The 26559-nt window shown below is 38.1% G+C and overlaps 1 protein-coding gene across 8 annotated transcripts; it reads left to right on the forward strand.

The window, feature by feature from the left end:
* The first annotated feature begins 207 nt into the window (after positions 1 to 207).
* On the forward strand, positions 208 to 26379 carry taf1 (TAF1 RNA polymerase II, TATA box binding protein (TBP)-associated factor). Of its 8 annotated transcripts, none has more exons than XM_058775661.1 (42): positions 208 to 528; positions 932 to 1046; positions 1305 to 1428; positions 1542 to 1658; positions 1742 to 1864; positions 1943 to 2184; positions 2289 to 2510; positions 2616 to 2897; positions 4965 to 5154; positions 5289 to 5417; positions 5512 to 5679; positions 6198 to 6325; positions 6431 to 6538; positions 6925 to 7098; positions 8856 to 9029; positions 9165 to 9269; positions 9404 to 9604; positions 9906 to 10047; positions 10222 to 10269; positions 10896 to 11026; positions 11106 to 11186; positions 11274 to 11423; positions 11537 to 11656; positions 13037 to 13212; positions 13364 to 13590; positions 13679 to 13886; positions 14058 to 14223; positions 15420 to 15631; positions 16419 to 16533; positions 16659 to 16757; positions 16840 to 17017; positions 17102 to 17169; positions 17244 to 17366; positions 22440 to 22532; positions 22629 to 22713; positions 22805 to 22872; positions 22964 to 23080; positions 23454 to 23558; positions 24119 to 24217; positions 24316 to 24529; positions 24714 to 24864; positions 25951 to 26379. In XM_058775661.1, the coding sequence occupies exons 2-42, from the start codon at positions 933 to 935 to the stop codon at positions 26183 to 26185; spliced, it is 6012 nt and encodes a 2003-aa protein (XP_058631644.1). In that variant the 5' UTR covers positions 208 to 528; position 932; the 3' UTR covers positions 26186 to 26379. The 8 variants fall into 8 exon arrangements, with proteins under 8 accessions (XP_058631644.1, XP_058631645.1, XP_058631646.1 ...); XM_058775662.1 differs by having other exon boundaries at positions 4968 to 5154; XM_058775663.1 differs by having other exon boundaries at positions 4968 to 5154; positions 5289 to 5396.
* Positions 26380 to 26559: the final 180 nt, after the last annotated feature.

The raw sequence follows: 26559 nt of genomic DNA on the forward strand, positions 1-26559 counted from the left end.
ACCAGTCTTAAAGAAAAGATTAGATGACTAACTTGTAAGACTAGTTTAAACCTTTTATGCAACCAGCCCCTTGAGTTTTGCTTTTGCTTTGTTGAATTTTAATCAAGTTAACTGAGAAAATTGTCGTCTTTCTCGTAATTAAACTGAACAGAGAAAAATTCTGTAAATGTTTAATGTTATGTGGCAGCATCTTTAGACCTGCAGGGGGAGCCAAACAAACCAGATCAGCTCCGAACAAAACAAACAGAAACGAAACGCACACAGCTGCTATTTCCTGCACATTCGGCAGCAGTAGCTCATTCATTGCAAAAGGAGTTTGAGTTTTCTTTGTATCTGCGTTAAACTAAATAAGCTTGCGTATAATATTTTTTTCACGCGACTAAGTTTAGCGCACATGCTTTCGCGCGTTCCCTTTTAGCTATCTGCTAACAGCTAATCGACCGGGGTCAGGGAGTTCCACTTTCGGTCAGATTCTCATTCTAGCCCGAGGTTCCAGAGGCCTTCGAGATAACAGCAACAGAGGTGCAGGTACGTGCTCTCAAAGAACATCATTATAACAGTGTCTTGAAATGTGCATAACGTTACATGTGAAAGAGAACATAAGTGGAACAGAGAGGGAGGCGTGTGAGACAGTTAAAATGTAAACACCGCCTCTTTCTCTTTTGCTATACAGCTCTTATGTTGGCATCAGAAGATTACGTATACTCCAGTAATTTCTGAATAAACTGTGTAGCTGTGATGTACTTTTCAGAAATTAATTTGCTTTATACCCAGACTGTTTTATATTAGGTAAATAACTCAAATCTGAAAGGTTGCAGGTTTGCAAAAAAAGGTGACTGCTTAATGACTTGCATACCTGACTGTGCCAGGATTATAATATCCATGAAGGTTTGGTGGGCTGATGAATGATATGTTGTTTTTGTTTGTGTAGAATGTCAGACTCAGACAGTGATGAGGACCAGGACCGGCCCTTCCACCTAACAGGGTTTCTCTTTGGAAACATAAATGAGAATGGACAGCTGGAAGATGACAGTGTTCTGGATATGGTAAGAGAGTAAATCCCTGCTCATGACGCAGTAAATCCATAACTTAAAATTGTCATGAAATGGAAATTTTCCATATCTATTTTTAAATGTGTGTTATTAATCTTATTATGAATGATTCATTCATGCGTATGTTTCATTTGTACATTTTTTTTAATTTAAATTTTTAATCAAAATGTCATAACTCATCTTCCAGTGAAACCACAGACTTTTTGCACTGGATGCCTTTAGTGGAGATTTCACTTTATTTCTCTTTATCAGGAGTCAAAGAAGCACTTAGCTGGTCTGGGCTCTCTGGGTTTGGGTTCACTTATTACAGAGATCACAGCCAGTGAGGAGGACACGGCTGAGCAAGAGCAAGACCAGAGCAACACTGACGCAGAGGGTCTGTCTGTGTTTCTGTAATTTGAAAAACCTCATGTGTCAGATTTGTGCATTTAGAGGAGACGTATGATAAAATAACCTAACTTTGTGAGCTATTTGTGTGTGTGAATGTAGGATGGGTAAGGAGCACAGAAGATGCAGTTGATTACTCTGATATCAGTGAAGTTGCAGAAGATGAAACCCGCAAATACAGACAGGCCATGGGCAACCTGCAGCCATCACGGAGAACAGGTACACACAGGCACAACTGGTGCAGAACCCCCTGAAGTATATGCACAACTTCATTGCTGACGTGTGTGTATTTTGGTGTGCAGATGAAGAGGAAGATTACGATGCTGATTGTGAAGATGTTGATGCCAAACTCATGCCGCCTCCCCCTCCCCCTAGTCAGCCAACCCCTGCCAAGAAAGAAGACACGGCCACTCAGAACAGCAGTGGTAAATGAGACTTGTGATTGATAAGGAATCAGTCTGAATTTTGCGTGTGCTGTTCTTATTTTTTTTAATCATTTTTAGCGACAGATGAAGGTGATGGCATTATCCTACCTTCCATCATCGCTCCATCGTCGGTGGGTGATAAGGTTGATTTCAGCAGTTCATCAGACAGCGAGAGTGAGAGCGATCGGCCGTCTCAGGGTTCAGGGACAGGAGGACAGGCAGGGTGTCTTACCCTCCCTCTTGCGGGCATTATGCAGAAAGATGCTGCTAAAGCCCTGCCTGGAGTCACAGAGCTGTTCCCTGTGTTCAGACCTGGAAGGGTGAATGTTACACAATGTCTCTTAGAAATAATCCAAAGTTTGCATTCCACTGTTAGTTTGTTTGCAGTGTTTCATGGTGAGTGTTAATGTTTCGGTTCTCACAGGTGCTGCGGTTCTTGCGGTTGTTTGGTCCTGGTAAGAACATGCCATCAGTATGGCGAAGTGCTCGCAGGAAACGGAAACGAAAGCAGAGAGAGCCACAATCAGACATGGCTACAGGTGACAACGAATCACAGCCACCTGAGCCAGGGGCTAAGAAAAAGTCAGGATGGGACTATGAGTATGCACCACCTCCACCACCGGAGCAGTGTTTGTCTGATGATGAGGTAAACCAAACATAAGCAACATTTCATGTCCACTTGGCTCTTTAAGAAAATAGCCCTATATTATGGTGGAATCAGAAAGAATACACTCTGCTTGTCTCTCTGTAGATCACCATGATGGCTCCGGTGGAGTCTAAGTTCCTACAAGTGTCTGGTGAAGGTGATAAGGTGTCTGAAGTAAGGCCAAAGGTGGCTGAGTGGCGTTATGGTCCAGCACAGCTTTGGTATGACATGCTTGGCGTCCCAGAGGATGGCAGTGGCTTCCATTATGGGTTTAAACTCAGAGATGACCAAAAGCAAGACACTACAGATACAGAAGCTAAAACTGCAAACCCTCCAGCTGCTGAACCAGTCAGTGAGCAGGAATCACCCCAAGAAACACATGCTGAGGTCAGTGCTCTTTGGCAAATAAAACTAAATCTGTTAAAAATCTTTTCTTGACTTGAAACAAAGCTGGAATAAAATAGAAATATTAGATTGAAAACTGAAATGAAAACTAGAAACATGGCCTTGGAAAATAACTGAAAAAAAAAAAAGTAAACTTAAATTAAAGCTAAATAGCAGTATTCGAAAAAAGATAAGCTAATTTTAAATATTAGTTTCAGTAACAATTTAAAGATAACACTAGTTGAAGTCTGTATGTCTTGCCTTATTTTTATTGTAAGAGCAATACGGCCATTTGTAATTTAAATATGCAAGGGTTTCATTCACTTCCAGTTATTTTACCTTTACAAAAGCAGGCCATTTTGCCGTTTATCACAGACTGGTATTTGTTATCATGCTATTTTAATTTGGTTATCATAATCTTAAAACCCTGGTTTGTAGCACACAATTATCATTTTATCCTTTGCTTTAGTTACTTATCTATAGCTGCTAATGAATTGTAAGTCTCACACATTTACAAAAATGGTTTACTTGCAAAGTAAGGAGGATAGAAATGTTTCAAATATTTTTTTTAAAGGGTTAGTTCACCCAAAAATGAAAAGTAGCCCATGTATTACTCACCCTCAAGGCATCCTAGGTGTATATGACTTTCTTCTTTCAGACGAATCCAGTCGGAATTATATTAAAACTTGTCCTTGCTCTTCCAAGCGTAGACAGGTGGTTTTTTTTTTTAGTCAAATAAAGCATGTGCATCCATGATAAAACATGCCTCACACAGCTCCAGGGGGTGAATAAAGGCCTCCTGTAGCAAATAGATGCGTTTTTGTAAGAAAAATATCCATATTTAAAACGTTATAAACGTTTTGTGATCTGAAACGTTATAAACACTTTTTCTCAGATCTGCTGACTGTCATACATGCATGCCGTTCCGTCAGATGACGTAGGACGTATGCATCGTGCACACACCATTGATTAGTGACGAACACGGAAGCGCGGAGGAGACGCAGCAAAACAAAATGCTGGTCACGAATTAGAAGTACAAGACGAGGATTTGTAAAGAAAAATGACGGAGGATTCCGATATAATCCAAGAGGAGACTGGTTTTCCTTTGGTTAAGTAAGGAAACTTTGCTTGCAATGCTCGTGTCAACCATAGATGTATATTTATACGTAGATGCCTCATTAACGACTGTTTCTATGGGCCGCGAGACTTAAGCTATTCGCCATTTTTGGAACGGTCTGTGAACCTCACACACAGTGTGTTGACTGTGTGCGTCTACAACAGCAAGTTATACACTTGTATATCTTTGACCACAATACCACAGAACATTGCATATATTCAACTGTCCCTCATTTGTTTACATTTCAACTGTACTCCTGCACTACTGTTTTACATTTCATCTGCACTATTGCACTACTCGTTTACATTTTAACTGCATTCTTGCACTACTTGTTTACATTTCCACTGCACTACTTGTACATAGGGTCACCGCAATCCAGAGGTTTGCAACATCCGGATGTGGAATACCTTACCCCAGCTGCTATGCCATTGTATCATATTGTATAATTTTATCACATTGTCCTATTGTTGTATATATTTATTTTTATTAGATACCACACTTTAAATGAATACTGTTCCAATTCCTTTTGATGTTATGTGTGAATAACACCAAGGATTGCTACCTAATGTCGTTGTAATCTGTGCAATAACCATAAAGGAATCTTGAATACTCATTGATTATTATGGCGGATGCGTCAACGTATCTGGAGTGTACCTACACATCTATGGTGTAAACAAACAGGTGAGACTAGTGTATCTCACAGGCGCATGCACTGCGCATATGTCCTATGTCATCCGCCTGAAACGGCTAGCACATATGACAGTTAGCATAAGTGAGAAAAAAAGTGTTTATAACCTTGTAAATATTTATATTTTTCTTACAAAAATGCATCAGGAGGCCTTTATTCAGATTGAAATTAACCCTTTAATTCACAGTGAAATTAAAGGCACAGTAAGTTGTAATAGTTAGGCAACTAAATTAATCATATATGTGTTTCTGTCTATGTGTATTAGCAGGAGGATGAAGTGTCTCCGATGCAGGATGAGCTGTTTTTAATGGTGACGCAGCTGCAGTGGGAGGAAGATATTATCTGGAATGGAGAGGAGGTGAAGCACAAGGGCACCAAAACTCAGCGTGCCAGTCTGGCTGGGTGGCTGCCTACTAGCATGACCCGCAATGCCAATGCTTACAACGCTCAGCAGGGTGAGAGAATATAGCCATAATGCCACAAACAAAAAAACAGAGAAGGTCACTCTGACAGTGCATGATATAAAAAACCACACATTCACAGACATGCCCTCACTGGTCTGTGGAATGAATGTATCCATGTTTTCCAGGTCTAAGTCGCAGTAATTCTCTGTTGGTTCCCCCAACCCCACCACCTTTGGCCAAAACTCCATCAATATCAGGCTCTAAGAGGGACAAACATAATCATGATCATCAAGGTACTGGCCTCTGTTTGTTCTGTGAGTCATGTTTAAAGGTAGGCAGATGCTGTGAGGTTAATATCCACTCTTTGAGGCTAAGAATAAAACAAACTGAATTTGTATCTTCTAACAGCCGCTCACGAGGATGATACCCCATGGTTCTCCATATTCCCGATTGATAGCGAGGAGCTTGTTTATGGTCGTTGGGAAGACAACATAATCTGGGATGACCAGAGCGTGGACTGCCTCCCTTCTCCTCCCATTCTTACCCTTGACCCCAATGACGAAAACATCATACTTGGTATTATGTAACAATTTATACCCATTTCAGTTCTGTCTTTACAGCAGTGGTTCTGAATCTTTTCTGTCCAAGGCCCGCTACTGTATTCGTCTCCCTGTGACTTTTTCTGTTTTTCATGATTTTCTGGATAAGAATTAAAGAGAGAGATTCTCAAAAATATTTTTACTCACAATTTGTATCACAAAATATTTTATAAATTTATTTTTTTAACAAACGTAATTAACTTACAAAAATCACACTTTAAAAATTAGGCTGCCTCATATATCCAGGTTTTCCAAGACCATGGGAATCCTGGTTCTTCAAGGAAAGAAAAAAATACTACTGACTGAACTACTGAGTATTGGCTGAACTATTCTTTTAAGTTATCTTGAGGCCCCTGGGTTGAGAACCACTGATTTAATTAAAGGTTAGGTTTTAATTAAGATTAAAGGGCCATTAACAGAACCTCATGGTTCTGTTACCGAAAATATTTACAGTGTATGTGGAACCTAACATTTGACTTTGATATGTGTTTCCAGAGATTCCAGATGAAAAAGAGGAGAGAGCCTCTCATTCACCCTCCAAAGAAAACAAGAAAGAGACAGCACTGAAAAAAAGTCGCATTCTGTTGGGAAAGACTGGTGTCATCAAAGATGAACCTCAACAGGTAAGAGGAAAATAAGGAAAAGATGTGGAATAAAAAAAAAGAGCAAGTATTTGGAAAGTGGATGATATGTGTCATCATGTGTGGCTCTTTCTTACTCATATCTAGAATATGTCCCAACCGGAGATTAAAGATCCTTGGAATCTGTCCAACGATGAGTACTACTACCCCAAACAGCAGGGGCTTAGGGGCAGCTTTGGAGGAAACATCATCCAGGTAGGACATTCAAACAGGCATGTCAGTGGGGACCCAGGTTTGAGTCTGATCTTGAAAATCTGCTCCCTGTGAGCCAACAGCCCTTTTTTATGTCCTGGGCATGTGCTTAGTTCACTGTGGGATGACCCTCTAAAAACAGTGTGTGAAACAGTGTGAGATGCATAAATGTGCATGTGTCAGAGTGTGAAACCTTTAAATGGGCAGAAACAAGAAAATGCCTGTCCATTTATAAAATTAGATTTTTAGTGCCATTTTCCAAATCACACCGACTCAAATAGTACAATTGATAGATTAAATAACTTTTTTGACTCTGACAACGTCTTTCCTAATTTTGCTTTGCCTATTGTTTCTCATTTAGTTTTTTTTGTCAACATTTCTTTCCTCAGCACTCCATTCCTGCTGTTGAGTTGAGGCAGCCCTTCTTCCCCACTCATATGGGACCTATGAAACTACGGCAGTTCCATCGGCCTTCCCTTAAAAAGTACTCATTTGGAGCACTGTCCCAGCCTGGCCCACATCCAGCCCAGCCTCTCCTCAAACATATCAAGAAGAAGGCTAAGGTAGACTGACAAAGAATTCATATGTGTGTTTGTGTATAATATATAGTGCCCTCCAAAAGTATTGGAACAATGAAGACAAAATTGTTCTGTTGGCTGTGGAGTCAAGACATTTGCAAATATGATGAAAAGATGAATATGAGACAAAACTACAGAATGTCACATTTTATTATTAGCCGTTTCAACACATACATGTTTTACCAAATAAACAGAACAGCACTTTTAGAGTTCATCCCACTCATTGATGTGAGCATAAGTATTGGGACAGTTGAACATAACGCAGATATAAAAGATTAAAAGCTATTATTTAGTTACAGATCCCTTGCGCACAATCACAGCAGTGAGTCTGTGACCCATAGACATCACCAGACTCTTGCTCTCATCCTTTGAAATACTTTTCCCAGCCTTTAATGCAGCCAATTCCAATTGTTGCTTGTTTTGGGGAATGTCTGCCTTAACTCTCCTCTTCAGCTGGTGAAATTCATGTTCAGTCGGATTTAAATCTGGAGATTGACTTGGGCAATTTAAGACTTTCCATTTCTTTGCCCTTATAAATTCCTTGACTGAACTGGCAGGGTGTTGTGGGTCATTGTCCTGATGCGATATGAAGCACTTCCCAATGAATCTGGTGGCATTTTTTTGAATATTGGTAGGCAAGATGGTTTTGTACCCTTCCAAATTCATTCTGCTACTGTCATCATACATTAAGTGAAGTCATTAGTAAAGTTGAGAGGGCCTGTTCCAGAGGCAGCCATGCATGCCCATGCCATGACACCACCTCCACCATGCTTTACAGATGAGGCTATATGCTTGGGATCATTGCAGTTCCCTTTTTTTCTCCACATTTTTGCTTTCCCATCACTTCGATAAAGGTTCATCTTTGTCTCATCGGTCCATAAACACCGTTCCAAAACTCTTCTGGCTCACCTTTGTGCTTTTTTGCAAACTCTAATCTTGCCTTTCTATTTTTGGAGCTGGTCAGAGGTTTGTATCTGGCTGTGTAGCATCTGTAATTCTGTGTCAAAGTCTCCTGAGGACAGTAGATTGTCAGAGCATCACCCCAGCTTTCTGGAAGTTGTTGGTGATTTTACAGACACGTCTTTTAGGGTTCATTTTCACAGCTTTTATGATTTGTCTGTCATCAACTACTGTTGTTTTCTCAGCCGATCAGGTAGTTGTTGGTTGCTGGTGTCGCTGGTGGTTTCCAAACTCTTGATTTCTTAATGCCCTTTGTTTTTGCTAGAGCTCTACATATTGACTTACTCTTTTCTTTTAGCATCCAAATTGCTTGCTTTTCTCTCAATGTCAGCTCCCTCATCTTCATCCTGGTTTGTGTGTGTCGTCATCGAATGCAAGATTAAGAATGCAAAAGTAATGTATATAACTGATACGACACATTCCCTGCTTTTAATATCTGAAGAATTAATGCAACAGGACACAGCTGATCACTTAGAAAGACCTGTGAGGCAACTGTTCCAATACTTATGCTCACATCAGATAGGGGGGGATGAAACTCTAAAAGTGCTGATCTTCTTAGCTGGTAAAACATCTATGTGTTGAATCACCCAATAATAAAATGTGACATTCTGTAGTTTTGTCTCATATTCATCTTTTAATCATATTTGTAAATGTCTTGACTCCACAGCCAACAGAGCAATTTTGTCTTTACTGTTCCAATACTTTTGGAGGGCACTGTACATTGACCTATTTAAGTTCATACTTGTCCTTCATTTGTCTCGTTATATTTTAAAATTTATCAGATGCGAGAGCAGGAACGTCAGGCATCAGGTGGAGGGGACATGTTTTTTATGCGCACAGCTCAGGATCTGACGGGCAAAGACGGAGACCTGATTTTGGCTGAATATAGCGAGGAGTATGCTCCCCTTCTCATGCAAGTTGGCATGGCAACCAAAATCAAGAACTACTACAAAAGAGTAAGTCACAAATTCAAACAGACCACTGGGAGATTTATTGCTGATTAGTCTAGATAATTTGAAGTCTTGTTCTGGATCTGGGTATCCAAGTCTGGTCCCCCTTGATGATGGCATTATTAATGTTTCTGTCTGTAGAAACCAGGTAAAGATCCAGGAGCACCTGACTGTAAGTACGGAGAGACCGTTTACTGTCACACTTCACCATTCCTGGGATCATTGCACCCTGGACAACTACTGCAGGTGACATACAAACACACTTCTTGACACAATTCTGCCATCCTGTGTCAAGTGCGTTGTTTTCTTAATCATATCATGTTGAAGTCCTTATATTGTTATTCCTTATGAATTATGTTGTGCTTTTGTGTGTGTCACAGGCCTTTGAAAATAACTTGTTCAGAACTCCTATCTACCTACATAAGATGCCTGAGACTGATTTCCTGATTATCCGGACAAGGCAGGGCTACTTTATCCGAGAGCTTGTGGACATATTTGTTGTGGGTCAGGAGTGCCCTCTTTATGAAGTGCCAGGACCCAACTCTAAACGAGCCAACACACACATTCGTGATTTCCTACAGGTATCACTGGCACCCATCCCTGCCTATTTTATTTTGATTGTGTGTTAACAAGTGATAAGAAGTAATGTATGGATAACTAGATTTTGAAAATGTGAAGGCTGATTATGTAGGACAATAGTAATATGAGCCGACTATTTAACATCTTCAGTTGTATGCGTAAATTACATTAACATAGTTATGACGTAATATTGGGCCCAGCATCGAGCCTTGTGGGACACCTATAGAAGTTTGAAATCCTTATCTTGTTTGAAATGCCTCTTGTGTTTTTTGGAGAGTATTTAAATATTTTCTCTCTCTGTAGGTGTTCATCTATCGGCTCTTTTGGAAGAGTAAAGATCGCCCTCGTCGCATACGTATGGAGGACATAAAGAAAGCTTTTCCTTCTCACTCCGAGAGCAGCATCCGCAAACGCCTCAAACTCTGTGCTGACTTTAAACGAACAGGTGCACTTACACCCTCTATCATGCACACACATTCATCTTAAATCAAATTCTGTGCTGAACGTTTACCTTCTGCCATTTTCATTAAGAAATGTTTTAAATGCACAAGAAATATAGAACAGGTAGAAAAACGAGAGATGAAGGATGTTTTCAGTCACTATGTGTGTGTTTTGTCAGACAGGAGAATTGACAGATGCAGGAAGTATTTTTCCTGGTACTGGGAAGGTAGGACAGGAACAGACAGTTCTGAGAAGGAAGTGAACCAGATCACAATTCTTCCTTATCCTTGTTTCACACATACTTGCACCTATATTAACTGCAAGGTTCCACAAAAAAGGCAAGATCCACACAGGGATCCAAACATCCAAACTGTCTGTGCTGTATGTGTTTATCTCATGATAGGCAAGTTTGTATTTATTTCAGGTACACACACCCAGTAAACATTTTATAATTTATGGCCATTATTCAACAAAGTTCAGTGTAGTATCCCAGAAATCACAGTTTTTTTCTTTTAAAGCTACAGTCTGTTATGCAGCAGAATCACTGAGTGTAAAAATCGTCATGCGAGTCTACAATTAATGTGTAATAGATGCAGTTTGTGTGAAACAGGCCTTAAGCAGAATGCCACAAAAAAGAAATGAGAAACTTTTCACATTTGGCATTTTTCAAAAAGAAACCTCCAGCAATTAAAAAAAATCATCAGTGTTTGACCATAGATATTTGTAACTACTAGTTACTACTATTTATTACTACTGATAAAACTAGATAGAGAGGAAGAGACCAATATAGCGGTCCAGTTACACTTCTCTCCTCTGTCCTGTATTGAAGCTGGTTCATGCACAATCTTTTAGGCATGGATTCTAACTGGTGGGTGCTAAAACCTGATTTTCGGCTTCCTACTGAAGAGGAGATCAGAGCGATGGTCTCTCCAGAGCAGTGTTGTGCGTACTACAGTATGCTGGTGGCAGAGCAGAGACTAAAGGTTTGCACATGCAAACTTAATATTTTCCACACTTTCTTCCACATCCACACCAGCTAATGTATACCGTTCCCTCTCACAGGATGCTGGTTATGGTGAGAAATCTTTTTTTGCACCCGAGGAAGAGAATGAGGAGGAATTCCAGATGAAGATTGATGATGAGGTCAGTGGTTTAATGAGTACATTTGAATATTGTATTTGTGATGGATTTAGTCTGATTTTGATTATAATTATGTGGTGGTATGATCAGGTACGCACTGCCCCGTGGAACACCACTCGGGCATTCATTGCTGCCATGAAGGGGAAGTGTCTCTTGGAGGTCACAGGGGTCGCTGACCCCACTGGCTGTGGAGAAGGATTCTCATACGTTAAAATTCCTAACAAACCCACTCAGCAGAAGGTATGTGCTTTTTGACCATTTAGCACAGCTCCTGGCAATTAAATGTTTCGGATGCATGAAAATATTCCACACACCCTCATTTCAAACACTGTATTTCCTGTTTTTTTCTTCAGGATGATCGAGAGCCCCAGCCAGTGAAAAAGACAGTGACAGGGACTGATGCGGATCTGAGACGTTTGTCGCTCAAAAATGCCAAACAGTTGCTCCGCAAGTTTGGAGTTCCTGAGGAAGAGGTGACTCTAAACTAACAAACTAATCAAAGATAGCACCTCTGAATTTATCTGAGAATAAAGGATAGTTAAGAATAAAATAAGTATTTTATTTATTTATTTATTTTTGTTTGTTTTTTCCAATATTATTATTATTTATATCTAATGATATGGATGTTAAATGGTGGTAATTGGGGATGTACCGATACCATTTTTGTCCGATCCGATACCAAAAATTCTGAGCATCGGCCGATACCGATCCGATACCAGCACTGTTTTTTTTTTTTTTTTTTTTATAATCAATGTAGAATTTCTATATCTCAGTGTGTTGACCTGATCATCACTGTTTTGTGTGTTAAACACAATCTACTAAATATAGACAACTTCATTTTAAAGAAAAATAAATGAAAAAATATATAATCATAATCTATGACAAAAATACTATTATAAACTAGGTTAGTGGATAATTCAACAAAAGTTCTAGAAAAATCTTGAGTACACAATAATTTTATAAAATCTAAACAATTAGTGAAATAACATTATTTAGTGGGGAACAAATAAAAGTGAACAAGCATAGGACCGAATCTGGTAAAATGTTACACATTGCTCTTTGTATTGTTGTAAAATACATTCATGAAAACAAGTAAATATATTTATACATAAGTAATATAAAATTAAAAGACTTTTCTTTTAAATGTATAGCACAGTAATGGAAGCAGCAACATATGATAGATAGCACGGAACAAGAAAGGCTATTAATAATCTTTCATTGCACAAAGGTATTATAATACGAAAGGCTCAAATACAGAGCGGCACAGAGCGCTTATGCGCATCCTGACCGCAGAATGATGCACTTGAAGCAACACGGAGTCACAGCGCGCAGCAGAAAAGTTCAAAGCACAAAGTGAAGAGAGATTGATGCATGGTGTATTAAATCTGTGCGATTAGTTTATTGTGCCTTTTCTTTTAACCGTTTTAAATTTCAGTTACTGCACTCTTGGAGAGAGTTTCATTCTCTTGACTGTCGTAACTGAACGCGGCACGCAGTTTGAATGCTGAATGGAGGATTACAGTCAGCTGCAGCGGAGAGAAGAGTTTAACGTTACAAGAACATGACTTAAATATTCATCTCCACTTCACATTAAACTATATAACTGCTTCAGAACACTTGGAATATAGTGCACGAAAACTTTATGGTGCTTTATAATGTTTTTGTGCCTTTCGTGGGGCTTATCAGTAACACAGAATACTATATGCACAATATCGGATTTGGATCGGTCTCATCTGACCGATACCCGATCCGGCAGAAAATGACCGTATCGGACCGGTGGATCCCTAATGGTAATTGTGTACTCTCTTATTTCTATAATATACTCTAATATGTGTATTTATGTGCATATTTAGATAAAGAAACTTTCCCGTTGGGAGGTTATCGATGTCGTGAGGACCATGTCTACTGAACAAGCTCGTTCAGGGGAGGGGCCTATGAGTAAATTTGCTCGTGGGTCTCGATTCTCTGTAGCGGAACATCAGGAACGTTACAAAGAGGAGTGCCAGAGGATCTTTGACCTGCAGAACAAGTGAGAACCTGAGAGAAATGAGCAGAGTTCTCTGCTTTTCATTCTGCACACACAATTAGGTTATCAAAATGGTTACATAAATGAATATGACAATTCTGATTAATGTTACAATACTCTTGTGTATGTAAAATGAGTGCGATGTGTGTTTTAGAGTATTGGAGTCCACAGAGGTATTATCGACGGACACTGACAGCAGTTCAGCAGAGGACAGTGATTTTGAGGAGATGGGCAAGAACATTGAGAACATGCTGCAGAATAAGAAGACCAGCTCTCAGCTGAGCAGAGAGAAAGAAGAGCAGGAGAGAAAAGAACTGCAGCGGATGCTGATGGGAGAGGACAATGATAGAGAAAGAGGCCGCAAAGAAAGACGCAAAGGCTGTATGTGTGTGTGAAATTCAACTTTTCAATACCCAGATTTATCTCTGTCTCTGTATCTAACAACTCAACATCTGTTTATGCATTGTAGCAAGTGCCCTTTCCACCAGCTCTCACAAAGATGATGACGCTTCCTCCGTCACTAGCCTGAACTCTTCAGCAACAGGGCGAAGGCTTAAAATTTATCGCACCTTCTGTGATGAGGACGGCAAAGAGTATGTGCGCTGTGAGACAGTACGCAAACCGTCTGTTATTGACGCTTACTTGCGTATACGTACCACTAAGGATGATGAGTTCATGTAAGTGTCTATTTGTGTACTTGGTAGAGTTATTGTGATACCATAAGTGTAATAGTTGATAATACTACACACCGATAACTAATATAGTATTGAATACTATTTTATATATAAAAATTAAATACAAATAATAATACAAATTATTTCTGTGTGTCTCCCTGAATGTGTTTGCAGTCGCAAGTTTGCACTATTCGATGAGCAGCACAGGGAGGAGATGAGAAAGGAACGGCGAAGAATTCAGGAGCAGCTGCGGCGCCTCAAACGAAACCAGGAGAAAGACAAATTTAAAGGTCCACCTGAGAAAAAGGCAAAGAAAGCCAAAGAACGACCAGACCTGAAGGTACAAAATTAAAAATGCACTTCTTGATGTGAATGAGAAGAATAGAGGTCGACCGATTCATCGGTTTTGCCGATTAATCGGCACCGATAGTTGATTTGCGGAACTATCGGTTATCGGCAAAATTCCATGCCGATAGTTTTCCGTGTTGCGTCTGTTGCTGAGAAGGGTCTGCTGTCATTATACAGTACGAGAGTGGCCTCTAGAGGCGGAAATCACTGACAGCACATGTTGTTTGTTTTGGCATGTGACACTGCGCGCTGCACAGAGCGGGAAACTTCAAACGCGTATTTAAATGCAGCCGACAGAAAATCCTGCCGTGGAACAGAGCGCCATTAACATAGTTTTCCATTAAATAACATTATATTTGTCCCAAATCATTGTTAATGTACATAATGACTTCACCCTAGGCTATAAATTATGCATTATGCATCTTTCAGCAAAACGTGCCGTGGCCGTGCCGTTTCTGTGGCTCTAATACAGTCTGTATGCTTCATATAGAGAGCTGTAATACAGATCGTGCTCTCTTTCCGTTTGCTCTGTTTATTTTATACACCGAACTTCAAACTCATTTATGCAACATAGTTCATTCATGAAGCAAACTTATGTCTGTTTGGTGATTAAATAAACACCTTTAGACCACTGCTTGAATTGCTTGAATTACACATACAATATCAAGAACCTGTGCATGTAATTTTAATATGGCCTTGTGTAGGTATTTTAAGGTGGCCATCTTTAAGCATGACTGTTGAAATGAAATGGTAATACTTAACAATAAGAGTCCATTTGTAACATTAATGAAAGCTGTAGAAGTATTGTTCCTTGTTAGAGTGTGTTCATTTCATTTCAACATTTACTATTACTAAGAGGCTTCGTTTAAAAAAATTTTAAGTTTCTTCTTTTAATATTAGTAAACTATGAAAAAACTTTAATGATCGTTATAATAATTAATATTACTACTAAATTTTTATTCATTTACAAAGTATGGTTCAGTACTGTTGTATTCTTTTTTTTAAAAATTGTAAAGCTCTATTTTAGTTTTCGTTCAGTATCCATTTGAAAAACTCTTAATCGGTATCGGCCAGTGTGGTCCAACCTAGCTATCGGTATCGGTAAAATCCACTATCGGTCGACCTCTGGAAAAGAACACATGATATTTTTCTTGCACAGACTGAATCTAATGTTTCTGGTGTTCACAGCTGAAATGTGGAGCTTGTGGTGCTATTGGCCACATGAGGACCAATAAGTTTTGCCCGTTGTACTACCAAACCAATGCCCCGCCCTCTAATCCGGTGGCAATGACAGAAGAGCAGGAAGAGGAGCTCGAGAAGACTGTGATCCACAATGACAATGAAGAACTTATTAAAGTGGAAGGAACCAAGATTGTGCTTGGAAAGCAGCTCATTGAGAGGTAAAACGAAAATGGTAGTTGATGCACAATGTGTTTGTAAACTTTTTTTTTAATCAATGCCAAGACATCAACAATGGGTTAAAATTGATACAGTTTAATTGAAAGTGTATATGCCATTTATATCATGTCTCCATTAACCATCTTTGACCTTCTCTCGCTTTTAAAATGGGCCCCATGGACAGTGTTATGGTCAACTAAAACTATTAAAAATTATTTTTGGTAATTGAAATAAAATATAAACTTTATTTTACTTTATTTAATGAATAAAAAAATGTAAACTTAAAAATGTTGCCCTGTCAACAAACTGAAATAAAATACTAAAACTGAAATACAGATTAAAGGTATACTATATATTCATTTAACTAATAAATAATAAATAAAATGACTAATAAAAATGACAAAAGCACTATGACTATAAATGGCTAAAATTTAAATGAAAACTGAAAATTTAAATATAAAAGCTATATATGAATAAATATATAAGATATTAAGTTAAGTACTACAATAGTTTATAAATGATACTAAAATAACTCCTGTGGTGTGACAAATGAATTTGAAATGTATCTTATGTTATTCTCTCAGTTAATATGATTTATGCATAATAACATTTAAAAGAATACCAAACTACTGTTTAAGATGGTTGTAAATAATGTATGGCACGTCACATCGCAAGTCACCTTCCTGAAAAGTTGTCAGCTGCTATAATAATAATTTGTATGCTCAGTTGTTAAATTGTTTTAGTATTTGTAGCGTTATGTATATTAATCCATCATTAATATGCTTATAGTGCTGATGAAGTGCGGAGGAAATCTCTGGTTCTGAAGTTCCCCAAGCAGCAGCTTCCTCCTAAAAAGAAGAGACGTGTGGGGACAACCGTGCACTGTGACTACCTCAATGTAAGAGTATGTTTTAAGTGTTTCTTTGTACAATAGTCATTTACAGGTCGCTATAGACCCTAGGTAATAAGCATATTGCAGCTTTTCAGTGTGCCATCATTGTTCATTTTATCTCTCTTCCTTTCTCTCAGCGTCCTCATAAGTCCATCCATCGTAGAAGGACAGACCCCATGGTCACACTCTCTTCAGTGCTGGAGAGCATCATTAATGACATGAGGGACCTTCCTAATGTAAGACACATTCACCTATTTTTCTATACAAGACATGGACACATGCTATAAGACACTTAGGGAATATGATGTTTGTTTTTAGACATACCCGTTTCACACTCCTGTGAATGGCAAAGTGGTTAAGGATTATTACAAGATCATCACACGGCCGATGGACCTGCAGACGTTGCGTGAAAATGTTCGCAAGCGCATGTACCCTTCACGAGAAGAGTTCAGAGAGAGTGTTGAACTCATCTACAAAAACAGCGCTACGTACAATGGTACTTTCACATGTAACTCGTAGAGGAACTTAATATATTTATTCAGGCAAGACATACTCATGATCTGTTTTTGTGTGTTTTCAGGTGCAAAGCATCCTTTAACCCTTGTCAGTCAAGCAATGTTGAATCTGTGTGATGAGAAAATCAAAGAGGTAGATGTGTATCTTACTAGGACTCGGACATACTTGCAAAGAGATTAAGGACTAATTCTTATCACTCTTTGCAGAAAGAAGAGCGTTTGGTTCGTTTGGAGAAAGCCATTAATCCCCTTCTGGATGATGATGATCAGGTCGCTTTCTCCTTCATCCTCGATAACATTGTCACACAGAAGATGATGGCCGTACCTGACGTGAGTGGAGTTATTTCCTGTTCTAGCCTTATACATTTTATATTTACTCGTATTGAGGTATTAGAGGACTAAGTTCTTATTATTTTAATAATTTATTTTTAATGTCTGTCTAGTGTTATTAACTGCAAGTCAGTTTGGGCAATATTAAAGGGTTAGTTCACCCAAAAATGAAAATTAGCCTGTTTTACACTCACCCTCAAAGCATCCTAGGTGTATATGATTTTCTTCTTTCAGACAAATCCAATCGGAGTTATATTAAAAATTGTCCTAGCCTGGCCCCTCCTAGCCTTACAATGGGGATAAACAGGTGCTTTTTGTCAACAGTTCGGAAAAAAAGTGTGCGCATCCGTAATAAAACGCGCCTCACACAGTTCCCGAGGGGTGAATAAAGGCCTCCTGTAGCGAATCCATGTGTTTTTGTAAAATAAATATCTATATTTGTTTTTTTTTGTTTTTTTTTCTTTTACAACTTTTTATTAAATGTTTAAATTGATACGTAAAATGGTAAATAAAGTAACCATCAAAAAGCAACTGTGCAAATTCAGAACCCACCCTAACCCACAATAAAATCATTTTCACAAGGATTCCAGAAAAGATCACAGAACATCAAAAGCTGAGTGCCACAAACTTAAAGTTTCCACACTAGATCCATGCACACGAGAACTTGAGAGTTCCATCGAGACAATGTCCAACAAATACACAGTCCAGGTTCGTCTGTCCATTGTGTGAGGAGGACTCCAACAGTTGACTAGCAATTTTTTGCTGCTGTGAGAGCAGCTAACAGTAAACATCTTTGTTGGACGGACAAGGTGAAGTCCCAAAAGTCATTCATGAAAAAATGACACGGGGTCAAACATATTTCAGTACCCAACAAATATAACAGGTCCTGTGAGAGCCGAGACCAAAAAGGTGAGAGAGAGGGCCGCTCCCAAAAAAAAAACAATGTGAAAACGTGCCTAAAGATCCTTGCGAACAGAGATTACACTTGGGAGAAGATGAGATTCATATTCAGAAAAATGAATCTGAATAAAAAAAAGCTTGAGAGTGTGCCATATCATATCGTCCACGATAATACCGGTATAAATTTTTACAAGATAAAAAAAGTGTCATATTGGGATATCAATGATATAGCAATGCAATGACGTATTTACTAGGGATGCACCGAAATAAGCAAAAAGACAGAATTAATTGTACCGAACAATTACGTGACGCGATCAAATAGAGGCGTGCACTTAATGCAGCAAACATGACGGCAGTGTGGAAGCATTTAAAACTGTCTGAGAAAGTCGCAAAAATCATTACAAGCACCGACAGTGAGAGACTGTTTGGTACTGCATCTCATGTCTCCAATGAGAAGAGGCAAATGGCCTTAAAGGTGCTGTATGTAGGATTGACACCTAGCGCTTGAACTAGGTATTGCAGTCCAAATTCAAAATATTGGACTGTTTTTTTCACCCGGCCCCTCCACCTCAGACTTGACACACACGCAAATTGCCAGATTAACTACACAAACAGGAATGAGCGCACATGATGATGAATGAAATGAAATAAGTTGTATTTTCCGCCAACTGGCAATTGCCAAAATACAATTGGGTAAACTGTCAGTGGGCGGGTTTCACAAACCATAACAAACACAGACATTCCGGGCCGGAATGCACATTTTCAAAGGAGAATAACTGACTGTAACATTGTTTTTCAGATAAACAAGTATGTTAGCTTACCATGTTTCTTAAATATTTGCAAACATATTATGGTATTTTTATGCTTTAGTAGAGTCAAAAACTTACATACAGCACTTTTAAGCTATTACCTAAATAAACTGCGAAAAGATTGTTTTCTAAATCATCATGGACGGAATGGTCCTGAGAGCGCTGCACGACTTCGCGGCACAATCTGCAGGACAGTAGAATCAGCGCTGAAACGTGTTACTCGACCCAGAGACTTTTTATGAATGGCAGTGAGAATTTGAGATTACTTGCTAGTGCTGTCATAATTCGCAACGGCTGTGATGTAATTATATAATAGGCTGTAGTCTGATGCGCTACATGTCTGCTGTTACAGTACTGTTTTTAGTTTCGATTCACTGTAGCTGCACGCTGCGCTTGGTTTGAGCCGCTTTAATTTGCATTTGGGAACACAACATTCGTCATTAGAAACGTTTATAAATCTGTTCTTGTTTACAAAGAAAAGTTTCAGTGTCACAATCCTTCAGAAATCATTCTAATATGCTGATTTGCTGCTCAAGAAACATTTCTTATTATTATCAATATTAAAAACAGTTTTGCTGCTTAATATTTATGTGGAAACAATGATACCACTCAAACATTTGTATAAGATTTAAAAAAGAGAAAGAAATTAATCATTTTATTCATCATGCATGAAAGTGAGTGAAGACATTTAAAATGATTTCTATTTAATAAATTCATTAAAAATTTTTTTTATATATTTGATAAATGCAAATAAATGTTGTTCATTAAACTTTATATTTATCAAAAAATCCTGAAAAATAAAGCATCACCATTTTCACACAAAATATGAAGAAGCAAAATTGTTTTCAACATTGATAATAATCAGAAATGTTTCTTGAGAGTCAAATAAATAGTAATGATTTCTAAAATATCATGTAACATTGAAAACTGGAGTAATGAAGAAAATTCTGCTTTGCATCACAGGAATAACATTATTTTTGAAATTTTCACAATATTGCTGGGGGTTTTTTTTGTTTGTTTTTACTTTATTTTGATCAAATAAATTCAGCCTTGATGAATTAAGAACTGTAATGCTTCCAAACTTTTGGCAGGTACTTTAATAATAATAATAACAATTCTATATACTTTACTATAATATATTATAGTACTTTTTTTGTAGGTTTAAAGGGTAGCGCGACCAAAAAGTTTGAGATACGTTTATATATATATATATATATTTGACAAAAAAAAAATTTATACATTTTTTTTTTCTTTCTAAATTATTTATTGTATTTAAAAAAAAAAATTGCATTAAAAATAACAAGTGCACAGTGTTGGGCAAGTTACTTCCAAAATGTAATGCATTATATATTACTAGTTACTGTCTTTTGAAAGTAATTAGTTACATTATAATATTACTGTCTCTGAATTGTAATCTGTTACACTGCTTTTGAGTTACTTTCACCAAAATATCCACAGAAGCAATAAACTGCCAAAATGTAGTTTATTGCTGCTCATTATACGTCCAGTGGAGGGTAATGTGGTAGGTCTATATAGCATTAAATTATAAAATCATATTTAGATACCGTTATGTAGGTCTACATTAATGTTATGTTGTAGTTTAGGTTAAACGCAGATAAGCAATAACCACATTATTACGTTCATAAATAACTCCTGTAAATAAAGCGAAATGTTATAATGTACAAACAATAAACTTAATACCTAGCCTATAGGCTATTTTGAATGGTTTTCAGAACAAAACGAGAATAAAAAATATAAGTTGCTAAACAAGCCAAAACAAATTAGGCTAATTTAAAGCGTAACTGAAAGCAAACAGCGTTGTTCTCACGCAGCCTACCTCTCATTCAGCATGAATCCAATTCAATTTGTCCATATTCGCTATGTATTTGAATGCTAAACTATTATTTATTATTTAGGCATAAACCAGGCTTTTCACTTAACGCATGTAAAAAAAACAAAAAAACATCCTTGTCACATGAGCAAATGTGTTTGGCCCGAGCTCAGGCTGAACAGCACGGATTGTACGCAGTACGCACTATTTAAATTTACCAGTGTATCTATGTTTGGTTGACTGTATTTTATTCTGATAACGAACAGGCTGCAACGTTTGCAATGCTATATGTGTGTGCTTGAGGCGCTGGCGCAATCGAACAGCGGAAACAAACAACAAAAAAATACTCTGTCATTTTTGGTCATACAGATTCAAAACTGCAATATTGTGTTTACTTTTATTTCTGTCATCTCGGTATCCTTTCCATGAACTTTTGTAGAGCGCCGCGCCACACAAAAATGAACCAAACTCAGTAGTGTGTCACTCAATCTTTTCCTTTCGTTTTTTTTAATCTGTTAATCAAGCTATTTAAGTCAAATATATTTTGTGTATTCATTCATTTTATATATAGACTATGATTTAATAAAAACAGATTTTGTAGTGGCTCCAGTCCAGGTGTTTCCAGGTGTTACTCGTGCTATTTCTCCACGTTGAGAGTTTGGTGTCGCACATAGATTGCACCTGACTATGCATTCTTATCCTTTTCTCTGATGAACTGAATATAACGGTAGTGTTTGTCCGTCTCTGCAGTCATCTCAACCATCGAATTCCAGTAACAGGAAATAGACAAACTATTTTACATGCAGATAATTTTTTCTCTGGTGCTGTTTTGCGATGTTGGTAAATTCACCACTTAATTTTGAGTTAAAATATGTTGTCGTTGTAACTTACTGAGATTGTAACGAGTAATAATATTACCCAAATTTTATTAGTAATGCATTTTATTACTGCGTTACAGCAAAAATGTATATACTACTGTAATATTATTACTTTTTTAATGCGTTACTCCCAACACTACAAGTGCACAGATAACAAACCCATAGTAGCACCCCAATTAACAAACTCCTGCCAGTTACATACATTTTAGAAGTAAAATTAAATACCCTGCACTATAATGAAATTAGATGATATATAACAAAATAATACATAAGTAAAATAAAATTAATTAAAAATGTTTATAAATAAAAAATACAAAGGCGGGCATGGATGTAAGTGCTCAGCTTAATGGTTTATAGAGTCGGCCAGTACATTATACAAAAAGGGGTAGGCTACCTTACTTTATCAAAGGTCTTTAGGGAGCCTGTGAGTGACTTTATTTTATTTTTTTCATTCAAACTTTATATAAGTAAACCTATTTAATCCACATACAAATGTAGGGCTATTTTAATTTTTACATAAAATTATCAAAATATTATGACGTCCAATCTTGCTCAGCAGTTTTTACACTAGAGAGGACCAGCTAATCTGTCAATTGGCAAAAATGAAGTGAATTGCTTTTTCATAATTAGTTAATATCTCTATTTTTCTTTGTAGTCCTGGCCCTTCCATCATCCAGTAAATAAGAAATTTGTTCCTGATTATTATAAAGTCATCATCAACCCCATGGATCTGGACACCCTCCGTAAGGTCAGGAAGATCTGTGTGTGGATGCAAGAATCTTCAGTTAAAATGTGATTTATTTAAGAAACCCTGAACTGTTTGTGTGCATGTTTGTGTGTGTAGAACATCTCCAAGCACAAGTATCAGAACCGAGAGGTGTTTCTTTCTGATGTCGGCCTCATTCACACCAACAGTGTCAAGTACAATGGTGAGAAACATGAAGGTTTTAGTTATGAAAATGCTGTTTCGTCTCAACTAAAATTGTGGTTTCACTTTTATATACATTTTTACTTTTTCAGGACCTGATAGTCCTTACACCAGAACAGCTCTGGAAATTGTAAACGTCTGTAAGCAGACTCTAGCAGAGGTATGTCTGTGTGCAAGTGAGCCAGCTCTTTGCTGTTTTCATGTGCTTTGTTTGACGTGTTTGAGATGTTTAATGTGTATGTGTCTGTTAGTATGACGAACACCTTACTCAACTGGAAAAGGACATCTCTACTGCTAAAGAAGCTGCTCTGGATGCTGCAGACCTTGAGAGCTTAGACCCCTTGACCCCTGGACCGTACACACCTCAGGTACACGCACAGATTACACTGAGGGCATGATCTCAAGTGTCTCAAGCGCTCTGTGTGCAAGTGTATTTTGTAGCAGGTGAAATGAAGCATGTCAGCATAAGAGATTCTGACAGAAATAGAACAGAATGCTTGTATTTGTCTCTCTCTCCTGCATAATCCAAACTTTCTGTACTGCACAGCTGTTTGATGCACATTTCCTCTCTGTTCCTGTCTTTTCCTCCTGCCTTTATGACAACCTATTTGTCTTTCTGTGAATGGGGCTTTTTTTTTCTTTCTTTCTTTCTTTCTTTCTTTCTTTCTTTCTTTCTTTCTTTCTTTCTTTCTTTCTTTCTTTCTTTCTTTCTTTCTTTCTTTCTTTCTTTCTTTCTTTCAGCCTGATGTGTGTGAGAACAGTGTGTCTGTGAGTTTGCAGGGAGATTCTAGTCTGTTAGCTGAGGCTACGCTAATCCCTCCCACCCCTGAGAAAAGAGGGGGGCAGGTATTCCTCTCTCCCTCTCTGTGCATTCATCTATTCCTCTGTCCATTCATGTCTTCATTCATTTTATTGGCTGGCTTGCTTTACCCCTTTAGATATGTCCTTCTACCCCACCATCCATCCATGTGGTCACCAACCCCTGTACTGTGATGGTTTCTGTGTGCTGCTGCTTGATTTGCTTTCTAACCCATCTCCAGCAGCTATTAAGGATGTTTAGGATACATTTTAGAACTGGTACTTGGTGAGCTAAATTCGAAATCTGCCATTTCTTTCAAATTGAGTCTCTTACCAGCTAAGAACAAAACAATATAGCAACATTTGTAGGGAATGTAGCTGAAATCTTCAGGGACCAGTGTGTAGTGATTTCCGTGTCTCAACCATTAACTACTTCTCGAAAAATGTTTTGGGGTTTTAAAGTGCAAAAAATATATATCCCAAAGATGATAAATTGCCTTCCTCCATCCCTCCCTCCATCTGTCCATCCTCTGCTGCATGCATTTTCTGATTGGTCTTCTCCTTTTGTGTACTTTTCTTTACTACTTTTTTGTGTACACCTTCCAAAGGGTCGTCACGGCAGAGGCCGAATGGGCGAGGATGAGTCTGATGTGGACATTGAAGGATTTGAGGAAGATGATGATGGCAAACCTAAAACACCTGCTCCGGTAATAGTCATGTCCAAAAAATCCTTTAATCCAGGGGTCTTTAACGGTATAGCTGAATGTTTCAGTGTCAGAGATTTGAGTGTTGTATGTACTTCTAGGCTGAAGAGGGTGATCTGGATGATGAAGATGAGGAGGATGATGAAGATGATCTCCTAATGCGGCCCCAGAGGCGTATGCATAGGGATGAGGAGGAGGAAGAGGATGATGAAATCTCCAGCCGGCCAGCACAGGCCAGTGTGCTCTACCAGGATCTGCTGATGTCAGATGCAGAAGACGACGCTAGCGAGGAGGAAGGCGATAATCCATTCTCCTGTGAGTCTGTGTGTACTCATATATATATATATATATATATATATATGTGTATGTGTGTGTATATATACACACACACACACACACACACACACACACACACATATACACATACATATATGTACGGGTGTTTGTGGGATATTTTGGCTGTGTGTGTAATATTGACTCTATCTGCTCTCCATTGAAGCTATCCAACTGTCAGAGAGTGGCAGTGACAGTGATGCTGAACTGGGGCATCAGGAGAGCACCCGGATTGGACTAGAGCAGGAAGAGAGCATGATGTCTTATGAGGGGGAGGGACCTGATGGGGTAACGCACATGGATGACAGCAATGTCAGGTGAGAATATATGCAAAAAAAGCATATTGTTGTTCCAGTAATGCTGATGTAATTTTAGATAAGTCAGTTTTGTATCACTGTTAGGGATTTTCTACTGTTCTTCAGTAACTGCAGGACTCTATAGAGTCTAATAATGTTTTTCTTGTACTTAGATTTATTTTACATTTATTTACAGTACTTCCTAATAAATAGTCCTGTGTTATTCTTTGGGGCATCTTGGTAATGCCCTCCGTCAGCTATTTTCTAGTCATTCTCTATACTGTTCTCATCTACATAAATCGGTAAAGGATTCATTTATGTTTCTAAAGCATGTCATAGCAACAATCTCACAAATACTAAATCAGGCTAATGCAGGCTCGAACTGCTACTGTTCAGAAGCTTGGGGTCAGTCAGATGTGATCCTTTCTAAAGCATCACTGACTGGTAACGGCTGCTGAAAATTCAGCTTTGCCATGTCTGGACAAAATTACATTTTAAAATATATTCAAATAGAGAACTGTTATTTGAAAATGTAATATTATTTCACAATATTACTGTTTTTGATCAAATAAATGCAACCTTGGTGAGCATAAGAGCCTTTCAAAAACATTGAAAAATTTTACAGACTTCAAACATTTGAATGGTACTGTGCGTGAAGTAGGTCTGGGTTTTGGCACAGATTTCTGATTCACATGCTGTGTTTGATTTTAGTCTTTCTACCTTTACTTTAGCCTGTTAATACCGTACAAAGTTAATATAACACTACAAAACTGTTGACAGCATCTCTGTAGATTTCTAATATGTAACTAATATATATAAAAAAAAAAAACTATCAACTACACCAAAAAAAGCAGTAGCAACTTGTTTATCATGAACGCACACTTTACTATGTTGAGAACTGTGCGGGACAACTGCATATTCTCTTAAGATTTTAAGAATCAATATTGGATTGTTTGGGTGAAAATCATTTTTGCCCAGCCCTGCTTAGAAGTACTGTTGTAAAGTACTATTGCCAGTAAGGCAGTGTAGCTATTCTAATTAAATGCCATGTCTTCTCATAAAGTCTCCGTATAAGGTTTTTTCACTTACACTTCCTATGTGTTACAGCTATGGCAGCTATGATGATGGAGACAGTCAGATGCATAGGCATGTGTCCAGCCCCAGGACAGGAGAACGAGATGGAGAGGAGGTGTACGGGATTAGTGAAGAGGAAGAGGAGGAGGAAGATGAACGGAGACGAGGTCCTAGTGTTCTCACACAGGCACAGCTCAGTGATGATGATGAGGACAGTGAAGAATTCAGATCCGTTGGAGGAGACAGTGACATGGATTCTGACAACTAACACATGCTTATTCCTCTTCTGTCATATTCTCTGTGTGTACCTGTCCTGGAGGTGATCATGGTGTTGCACATAACTGTATATTTCGTCCTACTCTTATAGTTGTTTTACATGTTGTTATTTTTATATGACTTATTGATCCCGTTTGAGGGACTCGCACAACTTTTGTGATGTGGAAAATAAATTATGTATCTGAAGTGAACGCATTGTGATTTTTGTCCCTCCTAAACCTAGATCAACTCTGCTACTAGTCTTGATCTTGCTCCTATAATCCATTTTTCTAAAATTTGTTTGAAAACACTGAACTCAAACCTTAGCAGCTCATATTGCCCGTTGAGATTGGCAGTTTTTAGCAGTTTCAAGTAAATTGTGAAAAC

The sequence above is a fragment of the Onychostoma macrolepis genome, chromosome 05, assembly GCF_012432095.1.
Source record: "Onychostoma macrolepis isolate SWU-2019 chromosome 05, ASM1243209v1, whole genome shotgun sequence".
NCBI lineage: Eukaryota > Metazoa > Chordata > Actinopteri > Cypriniformes > Cyprinidae > Onychostoma > Onychostoma macrolepis.

What these genes read in the sequence shown, in the direction of transcription:
- taf1 (XM_058775661.1), top strand. Translation starts at nt 933, where the DNA reads ATGTCAGACTCAGACAGTGATGAGGACCAGGACCGGCCCTTCCACCTA. An exon ending in CAAAGAAAGACGCAAAGGCT is followed by an intron (nt 13,591 to 13,678) that starts GTATGTGTGTGT and finishes TATGCATTGTAG; the next exon opens with CAAGTGCCCTTTCCACCAGC. An exon ending in ATCTGGACACCCTCCGTAAG is followed by an intron (nt 22,533 to 22,628) that starts GTCAGGAAGATC and finishes TTGTGTGTGTAG; the next exon opens with AACATCTCCAAGCACAAGTA.